We start from the raw sequence: 18,810 nt of genomic DNA, 5'->3' as shown, positions 1-18,810 counted from the left end.
CGTCACGCGCCCCCCCGCGCGCCCCGCCCCGCGCCCCCCCGCGCGCCCCGCCCCGCGCCCCCCCGCGCGCCCCGCCCCCGCGCCCCCCCGCGCGCCCCGCCCCGCGCCCCCCCGCGCGCCCCGCCCCGCGGCCGCGCGGCCGTTGCCCGGTAACGGCCGAAGCGACGCCTTCTCTGCCCCCTCCCCCCAGGACCCAACGGTAAGCGGAGGGCGGGAGGGCGGGGCGACTGATAATGATAATGATAATAATAATAATACGGATGATAATCATCATAATAATACTGATAATGATGATGATGATGATGATAATGATGACGATGATAGCAATCATAGTGATAATAATGACGATGATGATAATAGCGACAACGATGATCATAATAATGATAATAATAGCAACAATGATGCTAATAATGACGCTGGTAGTAATAACAATAACAATTATGATAATAATGATAATAATAGCAATGATAATGATAATAATGACGACGATAATAACGACAACGATGATCATAATGATGATAATAATAGCAACAATGATGCTAATAACGACGCTGGTAGTAATAACAATAACAATTATGATAATAATGATAATAATAGCAATGATAATGATAATGATGACGATGATAATAATAACAACAATGATAATAATGACGATGATAATAATAACAATAACAATTATGATAATAATGATAATAATAGCAATGATAATGATAATGATGACGATGATAATAATAGCAATGATGATGATAATAATGACGATGATAATAATGACAACCATAATGATAATAATGACGATGATGATGATAGCAACGATAATGATAATAATGACGATGATTATAATAGCAATAATAATGATGATAATAATGACGATGATGATAATAGCAATAATAATGATAATAACGACGATACTAATAATAATGATAATAATGACGATGGTAATAATAACAACAATAATAATAATAATGTCGATGGTAATGATAATGTAGGTATCTGTTAAGCGCTCACTATGTGCCGAGCACCGTTCTAAGCGCCGGGGGAGACACGGGGGAATCGGGTCGTCCCACGTGGGGCTCGCGGTCTTCATCCCCATTTTCCCGATGAGGTCACTGAGGCCCGGAGAAGTGAAGCGACTTGCCCAAAGTCACACAGCTGATAGGTGGCGGAGCCAGGATTAGAACCCACGACCCCAGACTCCCAAGCCCGGGCTCTCGCCACTGAGCGACGCTGCTTCCCCGCCCACAGTGAACTTATTGTCCACAATGATAACGATCATTCATTCAATTGTATTCATTAAGCGCTTACTGTGTGCAGAGCACTATCCTAAGCACTTGGGAGCAGCGTGGCTCAGTGGAAAGAGCCCGGGCTCGGGAGTCGGAAGTCGTGGGTTCTAATCCCGGCCCTGCCGCTCGTCAGCTGGGTGACCGTGGGCCAGTCACTTCGCTTCTCTGTCCCTCAGTTCCCTCCTCTGTAAAATGGGCATGAAGACTGTGAGCCCCACGGGGGACCACCTGATGACCCTGTCTCTCCCCCAGCGCTTAGAACGGTGCTCCGCACAAAGTAAGCGCTTAACAAATACCAACATTATTATCAATGCAACGCAACAATAAACAGTCACATTCCCCGCCCACGGTGAGCTTACAGTCTAGAGTGGGGAAGGCAGACATCGATACAAATAAGTGTAATTACGGATAAAAGCATAAGTGCCGAAGGGCCGGGGTGGGGGGAGGAGCAGAGGGAACACGTCAGGGCGACGCCGAAGGGAGTGGGAGATGAGGAGTAGTGGGGTATTTTTATGGTATTTGTTATGTGCCAGGCACCCTTCAAAGTACCGGGGCAGATGCAAGATAGTTGGGTTGGACGTAGTCCTCGTCCCACACGGGGCTCACGGTCTTGATCCCCGTTTTACGAACGAGGGAACGGAGGGCCGGAGAGGTGAAGTGACCTGCCCAAGGTCACACGGCAGACAGGTGGTGGGGCTGGGATTCGAACCCGTGATCTTCCGACTCCCGGTCCCGTGCTCTAGCCGTTGGGCCGCGCCGAGTTGGCGGACGCGTCCCCTGCCCGCCACCGATTCGCCGTCCGGCGGGGGAGACGGACGTTAATGGAAATGAATGAATTACGGATGTGTACCTAAGTGCCGTGGGGCTGAGGAAGGAGTGGGAAAAGGGAGCAAATCCCAGTGCGAGGGCGATGCGGAGCGACGATGATGATGATGGCATTTGTTAAGCGCTTACTATGGTCAAAGCACCGTCCTAAGCGCTGGGGAGGATACGAGGTATTCAGGTTGTCCCACGTGGGGCTCACAGTCTTCATCCCCGTCTTACGGATGAGGTCACTGAGGCACAGAGAAGAGAAGTGACTTGCCCAAAGTCACGTAGCTGACGAGCGGCAGGGCTGGGATTCGAACCCATAACCTCCGACTCCCCAGCCCGGGCTCTTTCCGCCGAGCCGCGCTGCTTCTCTAGGGAAGGGAGCGGGAGAAGAGAAAATGAGGGCTTAGTCAGAAAAGGCCTCTAATAATAATAATGTTGGTATTTGTTAAGCGCTTACTATGTGCCGAGCACTGTTCTAAGCGCTGGGGTAGACATAGGGGAATCAGGTTGTCCCACGTGGGGCTCACAGTCTTAACCCCCATTTTACAGATGCGGTAACAGAGGCACAGAGAAGTGAAGTGACTTGCCCACAGTCACACAGCCGACAAGTGGCAGAGCTGGATTCAGTTTTCTACTCCCTTATCTATGGACTGTATCATAAATGAGCGTGCTGCCTCTGTATTCACTCATCCAATAGTATTTATTGAGCGCTTCCTATGTGCAGAGCACTGGACTAAGCGCTTGGAACGAACAGGTCGGCCACAGATAGAGACGGTCCCTGCCGTTTGACGGGCTTACGGTCTGAACTAGGTGACACCACAGATGGGACCAGACTGTGAGGACCCTAATAATGGCAATTATTTGTTAATTACCGGTATTCGTTGAGCGCTTACTATGCGTTCGGCACTGCACCAAGCGCTGAAGTGCCAATTTTCATTTAGCGCGTGAACGTGGGGCTCCCAGGGACTCAAGACTTTGGGTGCAGGACTTTAGGCAGCAGAGAATTCTTGTCTCGTGCTTGTCTCGAGTCATTTCCGACCCACAGCGACACCGCGGGCGCATCTGTCCCCGAACGCCCCGCTCTCCCTCTGCGACCGTTCCGGTAGCGGATCCGGAGAGTTTTCTCGGTAAAAAATACAGAAGTGGCTTACCGTGGCCTCCTTCCAAATTTGAGTCTCCGCCCTCGACTCTCTCCCGTGCCGCTGCCGCCCGGCACGGGTGAGTTTCGACCCGCCGCTCGCCGGCCACCGGCCGAGCCGGGAACGGACTGGACGGACGGGCCTCCGCTCGACTCTCCCTCCCGTAGTCGTGACTGGTAGAGGACTGGAAACTCTCCCGGTGCCACCCTGAGAGGGGGGGCAGAGAACGCAGACAAGTCGTTTAGTAAGGGTATTTGAAGTCCTCTAAAAGCATTCCTTCATTCAGTAGCATGTATTGAGCGCTTACTATGTGCAGAGCAGTGGACTAAGCGCTTGGAATGGACAGTTCGGCCACCGATAGAGACGATCCCTGCCCAACGACGGTAACGAGGCGTACATCACCTTGATTGTTTGCTATTGTTTTATTGGGTTGTTCATTCCCCCCGATTCTATTTATCGCTGTCGTTTTTGTCCGTCCTCTGAGTCAGAGGTCATCGGTTCGAATCCCGCCTCGGCCACTTGGCAGCTGGGTGACTGTGGGCAAGTCACTTCACCTCTCGGCGCCTCAGGTACCTCTTCTGGAAAACGGGGATGCGACTGTCTCCCCCGATTAGACCGTAAGCCCCGTCAGAAGGGCAGGGACGGTCTCTAGCTGTTACCGCTTCGTCCGTCCCGAGCGCTTAGTCCAGTGCTCTGCACATAGTAAGCGCTCAATAGATACTACTGAATAGACGGGGGAGACAGACGGCAAAGCGAAACAGAACGAAACAGAAGAAGACCCCCATCATCCCGATAAATAGAATCGTGGAGATGGACACCTCGCTAACAAAATAAATAGGGTAATAAATGATATATATAAATGAGCACAGTGCGGAGGGGAGGGGAAGGGGGAAGAGCAGAGGATGGGGAGGGGGAGCAGAGGGAAAGGGGGGGGGCGTTCATTCAGGAATGACTCTAGGCACGTATGCAGGCCTCAGAGGCGCACACCTGAGTAAACTGGCAAATGATTCTAAAAGGCAGGGCAGCCTGGCGTCCTGGGTCTTAGTTAAGTCTAAAGAAACCCGAGGTAACGTACCATCCTCCCCGAAGGAGTCCACAGCGGCAACAGAGAGCTAAATGGTGTCACCTAATTTTGTTACAGGGTCGGCCCCCTAATTTACGCTACGACCCACAGATAAGGGAGTAGAAAGGTCGGTAGCTCTGCCGCTGGTCAGCCGTGTGACTGTGGGCAAGTCACTTCACTTCCCTGGGCCTCAGTGACCTCATCTGTCAAATGGGGATTAACCGGGAGCCTCACGTGGGACGACCTGATGACCCCGTATCTCCCCCTGCACATGGGAAGCGCTTAACAAATACCGACGTTATTATTAAGAAAGCCGCCATATTCTTTAGGAAACTCAAACCGCGTGGAGGCGCAGCGTGTTATTAGGAGTCGAAACCAGCGGATTCGGTGGTGTTTAGCTAAGCCCCCCTTCCCCCCCTTTCCCTCTGCTCCTCCCCCTCTCCCTTCCCCTCCCCTCAGCACTGTGCTCATTGGTATAGACTTTTATCACCCTATTTACGTCGTTAATGAAGTGTCCATCCCCTTGATTCTATTCATCGTCATTACGTTGTCTCGTTTTCGTCGTCCGTCTCCCCCGATCAGACTGTAAGCCCGTCGTGGGGCGGGGATCGTCTCTATCCGTTGTCCAGTTGTCCGTTCCAAGCGCTTAGTACAGTGCTCTGCACATAGGAAGCGCTCAATAAACACGACTGAATGAATGAATGAGTTTTCCGAGCGCCTGCCGTGTACAACCAGCGCTACACTAAGGGCATGGGAAAATACAGGGGAGCCGACGGGAACGTTCCCGGGTCCCAACACGGCAAGAGGCCTTGAAAGAGATTTTCAATGTGGCACATACTCAGGGATATCATTTTACCACCTTTAATGTTGTCATCACTCTGAAGATCAACATCGTGGTGGATCGGAAATATCAACTGCGGTCCTAATTGTCCACTGAGGTGCTGCATTGCAAGGAATCAGAAGGGAGTGTGATGGCAGGAACAGGTGGGAGACCACGAACAGGTGGGGGACCACTTTCTAATAATGACGATGGTATTTTGTTAAGCCCCTGCTATGTGCCAAGCGCTGTTCTGAGCACGGGGGTAGATACAAGGTCACCGGGTCGTGCCGGGTGGGGCCCACAGTCTTAATCGGTCCTGAGAGGTCGAAGCAGCGTGGCTTAGTGGGAGGAGCTGCGGCTTGGGAGTCGGAGGTCGGGGGTTCTAATCCCAGCTCCCCCACTTCCCTGCTGTGTGACCTTGGGCAAGTCACTTCACTTCCTCTGTGCCTCGGTGACCTCCTCTGGAAAATGGGGATTGAGACTGTGAGCCCCACGTAGAACCACCTGATCACCTTGTCTCCCCCCCCGCCCGCCCCGTGCTTAGAACAGTGCTTTGCACAGAGTGAGCGCTTAACAAATCCCATGATGATTATTATTATTATGAATCCCCATTTTATGGATCTCTGCTCTGCCAAAAGAATGGCTTGGCTCTAATAAGTATTTCAGAGTGTCTGGGAAAGAAAAGCTGTGTTTTGGAGGTGGTGGGCAGGGAGCCTGTCTACCAACCCCGTTGTCTTGTACTCTCCCAAGTGCTTAGTATGATAATAATAATAATAATGTTGGTATTCGTTAAGCGCTTACTATGTGCCGAGCACCGTTCCAAGCGCCGGGGCAGACACAGGGGAATCAGGTTGTCCCACGTGGGGCTCACGGTCTTCATCCCCATTTTCCAGATGAGGTCACTGAGGCACAGAGAAGTGAAGTGACTCGCCCACAGTCACAGAGCTGACAAGTGGCGGAGCTGGGATTCGAACTCATGACCTCCGACTCCAAAGCCCTTGCTCTTTCCACTGAGCCACGCTGCTTCTCTGTAGTGCGCTGCACACAGTAAGCGCTCAATAAACGTCATCGATTTCCCCCTTCACCTCCCCTCGGCTAAGCCCCCCTTCCCTCTGCCCCTCCCCCCTCCCTTCCCCTCGGCCCTGTGCTCATTTGTGTAGATTTTTATTACCCTATTTATTTTGTCAATGAGATGTACATCCCCTCCCTTCTATTTATTGCTATTAAGCCGTCTTGTTTTTATCCGTCCGTCTCCCCCGATTAGACCGTGAGCCCGTCGGTGGGCAGGGGTCGTCTCTACCTGTTGCCGAATTGTCCATTCCAAGCGCTTAGTACGGTGCTCCGCACGTAGAAAGCGCTCGGTAAATACTATTGTATGAATGAATTGTAAGTGGGAGAATATGTCATGGTGGTGGGTCTCCAGAATAAGTCTACGGAGGGCGGGGACGCAGATTCCAAAAACCAGTTAAAATCCCCCGCTCTGTAAATGGCGACTGACGATAAGATACTCCAGTTTGGCAGAGCCCATCATCAGACTCCTTGGACACAGCATAAAACTCACAAGTCGCCTGAAAATGGTTGGTTCTTATATTTAAAAAAGGATCAAGGGAAGTTTCGGGGACATCGAACTATTCATTGGACAGCCTGCACTGAATGAACCGTCCGTTCAAGCTGGGACGGAGCCCGCCACCTGTGAAAATCAGCGGAGCTAGTCCAGAGAGAACCTCATTTCGTTTGCTTAATCAATCAAAAAATAGTCCTAGGCCTGAATTTAGGGTTACTACGGCTGTGCCTGCCTGCGTGCCAGTTCTGGCCGAGAGACTGCTTTCTCACTTTTGTTTTTCTGCTCGTTTATTGTTGTTGTTTTATTTTTTTTATTTCGTGGGGACCCTAGGACCAAAAATGACAACGCTTACTTCACTGAGAGGAAAATCGGAAGTGGTCCACGCCAGGAGGACCGAATCACAGGATGTTCACTGTATTAAGGCGCTCGTTAGAAACCATACCGAAAAGATTTTCGGGAGGATGAATGTCATCTATCTTCTGTAAGTCATTTTACCGAACTTTAAGGCCAAACAATAAAAATGCAGGAAGTTTCAAGAAACTTCCTGATTATCATTAATAATAATAATGGTAACGTTAAGCGCTGACTCTCTGTCAAACACTATTTTAAGTGCCGGGGTAGCTTCAGAGTCAATCAGGCTGGACGCAGTCCCTGATCTATATGGGGCTCACGGTCTTAATCCCCATTTTACAGATGAGGTAACTGAGGCCTAGAGAAGTTAATAATTATAATAAGTATTATGGAATTTGTTAATCATTTACCATATGCCAGGCACTGTTCTAGGGGCCATTAGATTTAAGATGATCGGGCTGGACGCAGTCCCTGTCCCACACAGGGCTCGTAGTCTTACCCCCCCCCCTTTTTACAGATGAAGGCACTGAGGCCCGGAGAAATGAAATGACTTGCCCAGGGTCACTTAGCGGACAAATGGCGGAGCCGGGATTTGAATCCATGACCTCCTGACTCCCAGGGCCCATTCTCTATCCACTAGGCCACGCTGCTTCTACTTGCCCAAGGTCGCACGGCAGACTCATGGCCGAGCTGGGGTTAGAACCCAGGTCCTTCTGACTCCCAGGCCCGCGCTCCATTCATTCATTCAGTAGTATTTGTTGAACGCTTCCTATGTGCAGAGCACTGTACTGAGCGCCCGGAATGGCCAATCCGGCAACGGATAGGGACCATCCGCTTACTCCGTATATACTATCTATCACCCTATTTAATTCGTTCATTCATTCAAGAGTATTTACCGAGCGCTTACTCTGTGCAGAGCACTGTACAAAGCGCTCGGAATGGACAAATCGGTAACAGATAGAGACGGCCCCTGCCCTTTGACGGGTTTACGGTCTAATCAGCAGCGTGGCTCGGTGGAAAGAGCCCGGGCTTGGGAGTCAGAGGTCATGGGTTCTAATCCCGGCTCCGCCGCTAGCCGACAGTCTCGGCGGCCTACTGAAGATGAATTTTAAGTGGGCCGGATTTTCCCACTAAGGAAATCTGGAGCATGATTTTACTGAAGCTGATTTTCCCGAAGCCCCAGATACTGGAAAGGGATAAATAAAATAAATAAATGTTGGTATTTGTTAAGCGCTTACTAGGTGCAGAGCACTGTTCTAAGCGCTGGGGTAGACATGAGGGTGAGAAAGCTGCTGTGTTCAGTTCAGAGATCGCTGGATGCCGTGTCGGTGACATCACGCCTCCAAGGACAGATCTCATCAGATGAGGAGCCGCGTGGTTTATTGCTATTGTTTTGGTCCGTCTCCCCTGCTTAATAATGTGGTATTGGTAATAATGTGGTATTCGTTAAGCGCTTTCTATGTGCAAAGCTCTGTTCTAAGCGCTGGGGGGGGGGGGGGGGATACAAGGCGATCAGGTTGTCCCACGTGGGGCTCACAGTTTTAATCCAGGTCCCTCCAGCCATTCGCCGGCTCGCCCCGCGGCAGCGGTTGAACCCCAGTATCGCTGGTGGTCCGAATCCCTGCCCCGCGACCCGTCGATCAGTAGATCGGAGCGCTTGCTGTGTGCAGAGCATTGTTCTAAGTGCTTGGGAGAGCGCGCTATAACGAGAAGAAGTGTGGCCCTGGTGGGAAGAGCCCGGCCCGGGGAGTCAGAGGACCCGAGTTCTGATCCCACCTCTGCCACTTGCCTGGTGTGTGACCTCGAGGAAGTCACTGGACTTCTCTGTACCTCAGTTTCCTCCACTGTAAAATGGGGATTCGATCCTGTCCTCCCTCCTCCTTAGATTGTGAGCCCCATGTGAGGCAGGGACTGTGTCTCACCTGATTACTTTGTATCTAACCCCGCACTCGGAACAGTTCTCGACACAGTTCTTAAGAAATACGATTTAAAAAGAACACCCCGGCCAAAAAATAAATAATCCCTGCCCCTCACTATACTCTCTCTCTCCCTCACCAGGCCCCTTCTCTTCATTTCCTAATATCCTCTCCTGCCACTGCGTGAAGCGGCGTGGCTCGGTGGGAAGAGTCCGGGCTTGGGAGTCAGAGGTCATGGGTTCGAAGGCCTGCTCTGCCCCTTGTCAGCTGTGTGACTGTGGGCGAGTTCACTTCTCTGGGCCTCAGTGGCCGCATCTGGAAAATGGGGATGAAGACCGTGAGCCTCACGTGGGACAACCCGATGACCCTGTATCTCCCCCAGCGCTTAGAACGGTGCTCGGCACATAGTAAGCGCTTAAAAAATACCAACATCATTAAGCTCCCCTTCTCTCACGACACTCACCGGCACTTTGTCCCCGTCTTTTACGTTCCTACCCGATGTCTTCCCTCCCCACTTCTGACAAGTCGATTCCACTGGGGTCTGTGGACCCTCCACTCCATCGAACGGAAACTCCCCTGAATCCTTGACCTCTTCCCGGTCTCCTCACTCCTCCCCCTCCTTGCCATCACTAAGGCTTCGTTCACTCTCACCGGACATTTCCGTCTCCCCTGTCCTCCTGCCACTCTCTGTCTCTCTCTCTCTCTCTCTCTCTCTCTCTCTCGGGGTCTCTTCTTTTTTATGGTATTCGTTAGCACTTACTGTGGGTCAGACACTGTAGAAAGCGCTGGGGTAGATTTACGAAAATCGGGTTGGACACAGTCCCTGACCCACATAGGGGTCACAGTCTTACTCCCCAGTTTACAGATGAAGTAACTGAGGCGTGGAGAAGTGAAGTGACTTGCCCAAGATCACACAGCAGACAGGTGATGGGTCCAGGATCAGACCCCGGGTCCCCTGACTCTCAGGCCTGTGCTCTTTCCACTAGGCCTGCTATTTCTCTACCGTCTCGTGGAGAAGTGGGGAGGGGTTGGCCTGCTTCTCTCTTCAACTTCTCCTCCCCAGTGACTCCTTTCCCCGGCTTATTATTATATATAATGTGATATAATATAATAATAGTAGTGTTTTTTCTTAAGCACTTACTATGTGCCAAGTACTGTACTAAGCGCTGGGGTAGATTACAAGATCATCAGGCCCCATCTGGCTCTTACAGTTTAAGTAAGAGGGCAGTTCTAAAATCCCCATTTTACAGATGAGGGAACTGAGGCACAGTGATGTGATTTGCCCAAGGTCACCCAGAAGATATGTGGCAGAGCTGGGATTAGGTTGTTTAGACTGTGAGCCCGTCACTGGGCGGGGATTGTCTCGATCTGTTGCCGAGTTATGCATTCCTAGCGCTTAGTACAGTGCTCTGCCCATAGTAAGCGCTCAATAAATACGAATGAATGAATGAACTCAGGTCCCCTGGCTCCCAAGCCCGTGCTCTTCTATTCTACAAAGCCGTCTCTCGACCCCAGTAGCCCCTCCACCTGTTGTCCCACCTTCCTGCTCCCGTTCCTTTCCACGTGCCTAGAACGGGTTCTATACAACCACCGTTTTTTTCTCTTTTGTTTTGTTTTTATAGATGGTATTTGTTAAGTGCTTACTGTGTCGCAGGCACTGGGGTAGACTTAGGTAAATAGGGATCACTGCATCAAGGGAAGCAGCGTGGAGCAGTGGAAAGAGCCTGGGCTTCGGAGTCGGAGGTCATGGGTTCGACTCCCGGCTCCGCCACTTGTCAGCCGTGTGACTGTGGGCGAGTCACTTCGCTTCTCTGGGCCTCAGTGACCTCATCCGGAAAACGGGGATTGAGACTGTGAGCCTCACCTGGGACACCCTGATGACCCTGTATCGACCCCAGCGCTTAGAACGGTGCTCTGCACATAGTAAGCGCTTAACAAATGCCAAACGTTGCCATTGAAAGCTAATAAGGTTGGATTAGAGTCCCAGTCGCCCATGAGGCTCCAAGTCTGAATCTCCATCGATTGACCGACTGATTGAATAGGCTGAGTCGGAGAGCCGATGGAATGCCTTAAAACCTAATGTGAGGAGTTTCCGTTTCAGGGGGAGGTGGATGGGCAAATCCCTCTGTATAGTTCTTATTTTACAATTATCTGTTCAGAAATATGATTTGCCTTATATATCAGGCTATATATCAGGCTGCTTTGGGGAAGCAGTGTGGCTCGGTGGAAAAGAGCCCGGGCTTCGGCGTCAGAGGTCATGAGTTCGACTCCCGGCTCTGCCCCTTGTCAGCTGGGTGACTGTGGGCGAGTCACTTAACTTCTCTGTGCCTCAGTTACCTCATCTGTAAAATAGGGATTAACTGTGAGCCCCACGTGGGACAACCCGATTCCCCTATGTCTACCCCAGCGCTTAGAACAGTGCTCTGCACATAGTAAGCGCTTAACAAATACCAACATTATTATTATTATTATTATTTTTCCATTTGGCAGTCGAAACTATTTTGCTTGGTTTATTTAGTTTTATGAAGTTCTCATAACATGCCTCCTATAGGGAATTCACAGTAGTCTAGTACATAAAAGTTAGAAATAAACTGATGGGTTTTTCATCTTTAGGGGTTAGGAATTATTCAGGGAGGAGGTGGAGTTTTTAGCAGGGCTTTGAATAGGGGGAGAGCTGTAGTCTCGGGTTTGGGGAGTTTCCCGCCCTATGGGAATTATGTACCTATCTTCATATTTTATAAATTACTGATTTATTCATTTTAATGCCTGTTGCCCCCTCTAGGCTGTAAGGTCTTTATGGTCAGGGAGCGTGTCTGCTAATTCTGCTGCATCCTACTCTCCCAAGTGCTTAATAATACAGTGCTCTGCACATAGTAAGTGCTCAATAGATACCACTGATTGATTAATTGATTGATTCCAAGTTGGTGGAGCCGCGCGAGTAAAGGGATAGAGGGGGAGAATTGAGATCGACGGGCAATTAGAAGATCAGCCTGGGCGGAATGAAGTGAGTGAGTTGAGGAGTAGCCAGTGAAGAAGGTAGATATGTATGGTGAATCTTTAAGGAAATTGTGAGTTTTTGCTTGATAGAGGGGGGCAAGGGAAGCCAGGGGAGGCTTTTGAGTATTAGGTGCCTAGCAGCCTTTCAAGGAAGTCGTCTGTGGAGCAACACAGGGGATAGATTGGAGCGGGTCGAGGCTGGGGGCAGGGAGACCCGCAATAGGCTGAGGGAGTAGTCTAGCCGCAGAAATGCCCTGAGCTCGTGGGTTGAGAAGATTTGTGACGCTGATGATCAGTCGGGGAAAGTTTCTCGGAGAAGGTGAGCTTCGAAGGTGGGGTGTGGTGGCTAAGGGATTTCCAGGCCCTGGGACCACATGAGCAAAGGGCTACAGCCAGAAGGTGGGTTCGAGAGAAGCAGCCTAGCTTGGTGGATAGAGCACAGGCCTGGGAGTCAGAAGGACCTGGGTTCTAATCCCGGCCCCGCCACTTGTCTGTTGAGTGACCTTGGGCAAGTTACTTCACTTCTCTATGCCTCAGTTACCTCATCTGGAAAATGGGGATTACATCTGTCTCCTTCTGATTTAGATTGTGAGCCCCATGTCGGTCAGGGACTGCGTCCAACCTGATTAACTGTATCTACCTCAGCTCTTAGTACAGTGCCTCGCACATAGTAAGGGCTTAACAAGTACTATAAAAAAAAAGTCATTCATTCATTCATTCAATAGTATTTATTGAGCGCTTACTATGTGCAGAGCACTGTACTAAGCGCTTGGGATGTACAATTCGGCAACAGATAGAAACAATTCCTGCCCATTCGTTGATAGACTGCTGTTGAATGCTCTTCAAGAACAGGAACCGCACCCTCTACTTTTGTTTTTCATTCCCCATTTGCCCAGTGCTCTGCACTCAGGAAACACTCAGTAAGTAGTGATGATGGTGACTGTAAGTGCTATCCTAGAGGGGTCTGACACTTTGAAATGCTCAGAATACCAAAAAAAATTAAAAATGACAAATTGCACTTGGCCTGGACTGATCTTCTAATCCTCCCCTCGCCTAGTACCAAATGAGCAGCTGAAATCCGTCAATCCCTCCTCCCTGTCAAGGTGAATCTTGTTCCGCCCACCGGGCCGCTCAGGTCCCGTGACCAGAGAAATGAAACAGTGAAAAGAAATTTCCAAGCCCCACTGTGTGCAATCCTTTCCACTTTTACCAGTTCCAGTTGTTTCCACAGAGAAAAAACAAACCTCGCAATAACGCTGTGCAATGAGAAGGAGGAGATTATGGCCCACGCTGCCTTCCTGGACTATCCCAATTGGAACGTGGCCAAACAGGATGAATGGGAGACGGTCTTCCACGATCTTGAAGGTGCAAGTGCCTGCACGGTAAGTAATAATAGTAATAATAATACTGATGGTCTCTGTTAAGCGCTTACTATGTGCCAGACACCGTTAAGACAGGCTGGTGAAGCAGAGCTGTTATGATGGGCCCCTTGTTTCTGAATATTGGTTTTTTTCAGTTTGGGCTCCAAATACCTATTAGAGTAGAATTAGTAGACATGATCCCCGCTCTCAAGGAGTTTACCATCTAGCCAGAAATAGAGAAACTAATTAAATTGCAGCTAGGAGGAAGAAGGCAAAGGGGATATTCAGAGGAGTAAGTGAGTGCTTTTAGGGTATGTAAATTATGTACATAAGTGCTCCGGGAGGGTGTTGTGAGGACTTAAGTCAATCGATCAATTGTAGTTTTTGAGCCATTACTGTCTGCAGGGTACTGTACTAAGTGCTTGGGAGAGTACAATATAACAGAATTGGTAGACGCATTCCCTGCCCACAGCGAATCACGATCTAGAGGGAGAGACGGGCATCACTACAAATGAATGAATTATGGAGTGGGGCTGAGGGAGGGATGATAAAGGGAGCAAATCTGGGGGATGCAAAAGGGAGTGGGAAAAGAGGAAATGAGGGCTTGGTCAGGGAAGGCCTCTTGAAGGAGATGAGCCTTCATTAGGGATTTGAAGGTGGAGAGAGTAATTGTCTACAGGATAGGAAGAGGGAGGGCGTTCCAGGCCAGAGGCAGGATGTGGGCGAGACGTCAGCGGCGAGATAGACAAGACTGAGGCACAGTGAGTAGGTTGGCATTAGCGGAGCAATGTGTGCGGGCTGCGTTGTAAGCGGAGAGGTGTGAGGTGAGGTAGGAGGGAGCAAGGTGATTGAGTGCTTTAAAGCCAATGGTGAGGAGGTTCTGTTTGATACGGAGGTAGATGGGCCACCAAAGGATGTTCTTGAAGAGTGAGGAAACATGGACTGAATGTTTTGGTTGAAAAATGATCCGGGTAGCAGAGAGAAGTTTGGAGTGGAGTGGGGAGAGACGGGAGGCAGGGAGGTCAGCGAGGAGGCCGATACAGTAATCATGGTGGGATAGGATAAGGTCCTAGAGTAACGCGATAGCAGGTTGAATGGAGAGGAAAGGGCGGATTTTAGCGATGTTGCGAAGATTGAACTGACAGAGTTTAGCGAAAGATCGAATATGTGGGTGGAATGCGAGAGATGAATCAAGGATAACGCCAGGATTGTGGGGTTGTGAGAGAGGGAGGATGGTGGTGCTGTCTACCGTGATGGGAAAATCAGGGAGAGGACAGGGTTTGGGTGGCAAGAGAAGTAGTTTTTGATGGGAAAATCAGGGAGAGAACAGGGTTTGAGTGGGAAGATGAGTAGTTTTGTTTCGGACATTTTAAGTTTGAGCTGTCGGTGGACATCCAAGCAGAGACGTTTTGAAGGCAGGAGGAACTGCGAGACTAGAGAAAGGGAGAGGGAGAAGGGCTGGAGATGAAGATTTAGGAATCACCTGCATAGAGGTGATCGTTGAAGCCGTGGGAGCAAATGAGTCCTCCAAGGGAGTGGGTGTAGATGGAGAATAGAAGGGGACCCGGAACTAGGTCCTAAGGGCCTTCCACACTCCGAGGTTAGGAGGCAGAGGAGAAGCCCATGAAAGAGATTGAGAATGAGCAGCCAGAGAGAGAGGAGGAAAATCAGGAGAGGACAGTGTCAGTGAAGCTGCAGTTGGATAATGTTTCCAGGAGACGGGGTTAGTCAAGGAGGATTCGAATGAAGTAGAGGCCATTGGATTTAGCAAGAAGGAGATAAAGGAGTTTGGAGAGGAATGGTAAGAGGGAGATGGGGCGATAACCGGAGGGAGCCCGTGGGGTCAAGGGAGGGTTTCTTTCGGTTAGGGGGAAACATGGGCAGGTTCCAAAGCAGTGGGAAAATAACCATTAGTGACTCTCTTTATTGCCATTGTTCTCGTCTGCCCGTCTCTCCCGGTCAGACCGTAAGCCCGTCAAACGGCAGGACTGTCTCTATCTGTTGCCGACTTGTTCATTCCAAGCGCTTAGTACAGTGCTCTGCACATAGTAAGCGCTCGGTAAATACTATTGAATGAATGAATGAATGAGCCAAGTTGAAGATGGCAGTCAGGGACCGAAGAAGAAAGGGGGCCAGTACATTAGTAAGGTGCGAAGGGATGGGTTCAGATGCGCTGATGGAGGGGGTGGATTTTGAGAGAAGGCAGGAGATCTCCTCTTGAGATACTGCTGAGAAAGATGGGAGATCTGAAGAAGGGAAGGAAGAGGGACTACTCGAGAAGCAACGTGGTCTAGTGGGAAGACCACGGGCCCAGGAGTCAGAAGGACCTGGGTTCTAATCCTGTCCCTGCCACTTGTCTGCTGTGTGACCTCGGGCAAGTCACTTCACTTCTCTGGTCCGCGGTCTACCTCATCTACAACCTTCATTCAATAATATTTATTGAGTGCTTACTGTGTGCAAAGTACTGTACTAAGCACTTGGGAGAGTATAACAACAAACAGATACATTCCTGCCCACAACGAGCTCACAGTCTAGCGGGAGAACAGACATCGATATAGATTTGTGTCTATCCCAGCTCTTAGACCAGTGATTGGTCCATAGTAAGCGCTTAACAAGTACAATCATCATCATCATCATGTGGGACATGAACTGTGTCCAACCAGATTAGTTTGTATCTAACCCAGCGCTTAGCACAGTGCCTGGCGTATAGCAGACATTTCACAGATACCGTTAAAAAAACAAAAACAAAAGGAGTACAGAAGTGCTGAAGAGGTAGGTGGGGAATATAAATTGGGGAGATTAGAAATTAATCGGGCAAGGCCTTCTAGATGAGAGAAGATTACGGAAGAGCTATAAGAACGGGAGAGCTGCGATCTGTTGGATTTGAGGGGGAATAGAGTTCCCAGGCAGCGGGTGGATAAGAGGTGTGCGAATCATTCATTCATTCAGTAGTATTTATTGAGCGCTTACGGTGTGCAGAGCACTGTACTAAGCACTTGGAATGTACAACTGGGCAACAGACAGTCCCTTCGCAACAACGGGCTCATAGTCTAAAAGGGGGAGAGAGACAGCAAAACAAAACATGTAGTCAGGCCTCAACAAGTAGTCAGGCATCAATGAGAGATGAGAGAGATGAGAAAGAGGCACAGTTGGGTTGTAGCCTGAGAGGAATTAAGGGAGCGAACTGGGATGTAGCAGGAGGGCAGAATGGATAGGAAGGAGGGAGAGAGATGCTGTAAGTCGATGATCAGGAATTTATTTGGTATGTGGAGAGGAATAGGCAACCTTTGGAGATTTTCGAGGGGAGAGGAGATGTGCAGAAAAGTGTTTCAGAAAGATGATCTGGGAAACAGCGTGAAGTATGGACTGGAGAGGGGAGAGGTCGGAAGTAGGGAAGTCAGTGAGGAGGCTGATGCTGTAGTCAAGCCAGGATATCACAAGTGGTGGCTAGGAGGCTACAAAGGAAGAGGCAGGTCCTGGAAATGCGGTGGAAAGATCAGCAGGATTTAGTATCAAGCTGATGGAAAGAGAGGGAGGAGTCAAGTATAATGCCAAATTTGTGGGTTTAAGAACCCAGGAAGAGTCCTGTCAACTCTGATGGGAAAGTTATGCAGAAGAGAGGATTTAGGAAGGAAATGAGGAGTTCAGTTTTGGAAATACCGAGCTCAAAGTGTCGGTGGGACATCTACGTGGAGACGTCCCGGGGGTGAGAGGAAAAGTGAGACTCGAGCTTCCGACTTTCTTATATCGTTGAATCGTACTTTCCCAAGCGCTTAGCGCAGTGCTCCGCTCACAGTAAGCACTCAATCAATATAACCGATCGATTGCCCAAGAAGTAGGAGGTTGGGGATAGCAAAAGGTAGTTTGGGAGTCATCCACGTAGAGGCGGTGGCTAAAGTCACGGTTTGAGCGAGCTCCTCCAAGGAGTGAGAGTGAAGTGAGAAGAGACGGGAAAGAGAGAACGGAGCCTCGGGGACACCCACAATTAGGGGGTGAAAGGAGGAGAAAGAGTCAACAAGAGAGCTGTAGAAGGAGCAGCTGGAGAGGTACCGAGGACCAGTGAAGTCGAGGTTCGATGGTGTTTCCGGGAGAAGACGGTGCTTCCCGGGGTCGAAAGCAGCTGAGAGGTTGAGGAGTAATTGGATAGAAGAGAGTCGGTTAGGTCTGAGAGACTGAGGAGAGAGTGTCATCTCAGGAGTCAGGAAGGCAGACACCAGATTGTAGAAGGTCGAGAAAGGAGCCGGAGGAGAGGAACTGGAGAAAACAGATTTTTACAACGACCCCATTTAAGGATTTTGGACAGAGGTGGGAGGAGGGAGATGGGAGGGTGCCGTGGAACTCCGAGGTTTATTTAGGATAGGGGAGATGTGGGTGTGTTTGCAGGCAGAAAGGGAGCGGTTGAAGAGGGTGGTTAAGGAGGGAAGGAGAGTGAATGCAAGTGTGTTCAGAAGGTGAAAAGGGACGGGGTCAGAGACCCCCGGGGAAGAGGGTAGATTTGGAAAGCAGGTGGGGAAATGAACCGCGAGGGCGTATAAATGTGTCTGGGGCGTGGTCCCGGACCTCCCGTGCCGGTGGGAGCCAGTGACCCAGCAGAGGTTTCGGTCTACGCGGACTTGACTCTGGATCGTGGAGGTCCGACCCAGTGGGACGGCTCCACGAGTGGAAGTTGCGCTTGTGAAGTGCCACCGTGGTTCATTGCCTCTGTCTGGCCTCGAGGCACAAGACTTCAAAATGGGAGTCCAGGGGACTGATGGGGCTTTCAAGTAGCTACCGAGCAAAAGTAGTTATCAATCTAGCCGCGGGCTAGTCCCCAAATACACCTCCAGGCCAGCCACCTACTCCCGGAGACAGAAGGAATACTTTTAGGCACAATTCAGTCTTCCAAATAGGAGGCCGGGTCAGGAGAGACCCAAGCATTGGGAAATAGATGAGTGCCAGGCCCCGAATGCACTGCCTTTAACAACGCGGGTGGGTCTCATTCTCCGCTTGCTGCCTGGTTTTTCGCCTCTTCTGAACTTGCACCTCTCAGTAGGATAAAAGAGGAAAAATGAGCCCTTACGCATGAAAATACACGTTTCATCCGTGGGATCGGTCATTTCTCTGCCGAGACTTAAATAGCAGCACCCGTGGAGGACCACACTTGACCCTAGGGTTTGATTCTGCGGTTTCCTTCTTCCTGGCCCCGCCTGACTCTCCTTTACCTCAGTTTCCCCCTTTTTTCCCACTTGATATAGGAAGAAAACCCTGCCTCAAGTTCACTGGCTTCATCGAATGAAGGAGGACATAAGAGCGATTTAGAAATCAGTCAGTGTTCTCCCTCTTACTTGGGCAGTGAGCCTGCTGAAGGACAAGGAGTGTGTCCGACCTTATTAGCTCGCGTCTCCTCCTGGGGTTAGAATAGTGCTCGACCCATAGTTAATACTTAACAATTACTAATGGTATTTACTGAGTGCTTTCGGTGTGCAGAGCACTGTACTGAGCGCTCAAGAAGTTGGTCAGGAGGGAA

General features: G+C 50.2%; 1 protein-coding gene across 5 annotated transcripts in view; it reads left to right on the top strand.

Moving 5' to 3' along the window:
• The first annotated feature begins 142 nt into the window (after positions 1-142).
• Positions 143-18,810, top strand: part of CFAP61 (cilia and flagella associated protein 61) — a 315,110-nt gene continuing 296,442 nt past the window's right edge. For 2 of the 5 annotated variants that reach the window (XM_029072421.2, XM_029072394.2), the window contains exons 1-3: positions 5,175-5,297; positions 7,010-7,160; positions 13,157-13,325. In XM_029072421.2, coding sequence (XP_028928254.1) covers positions 5,267-5,297; positions 7,010-7,160; positions 13,157-13,325 — 351 coding nt within the window. In that variant the 5' untranslated portion in view covers positions 5,175-5,266. Of the gene's footprint in view, positions 200-5,174; positions 5,298-7,009; positions 7,161-13,156; positions 13,326-18,810 lie in introns of those variants that run through there. The other 3 variants (XM_029072415.2, XM_029072412.2, XM_029072401.2) reach the window with 3 other exon arrangements.

This window comes from Ornithorhynchus anatinus, chromosome 1 (genome assembly GCF_004115215.2).
Source record: "Ornithorhynchus anatinus isolate Pmale09 chromosome 1, mOrnAna1.pri.v4, whole genome shotgun sequence".
Lineage (NCBI taxonomy): Eukaryota > Metazoa > Chordata > Mammalia > Monotremata > Ornithorhynchidae > Ornithorhynchus > Ornithorhynchus anatinus.
The sequence above is the reverse complement of the archived record's forward strand: the minus strand, read 5'-3'. Positions and strand labels throughout refer to the sequence as shown.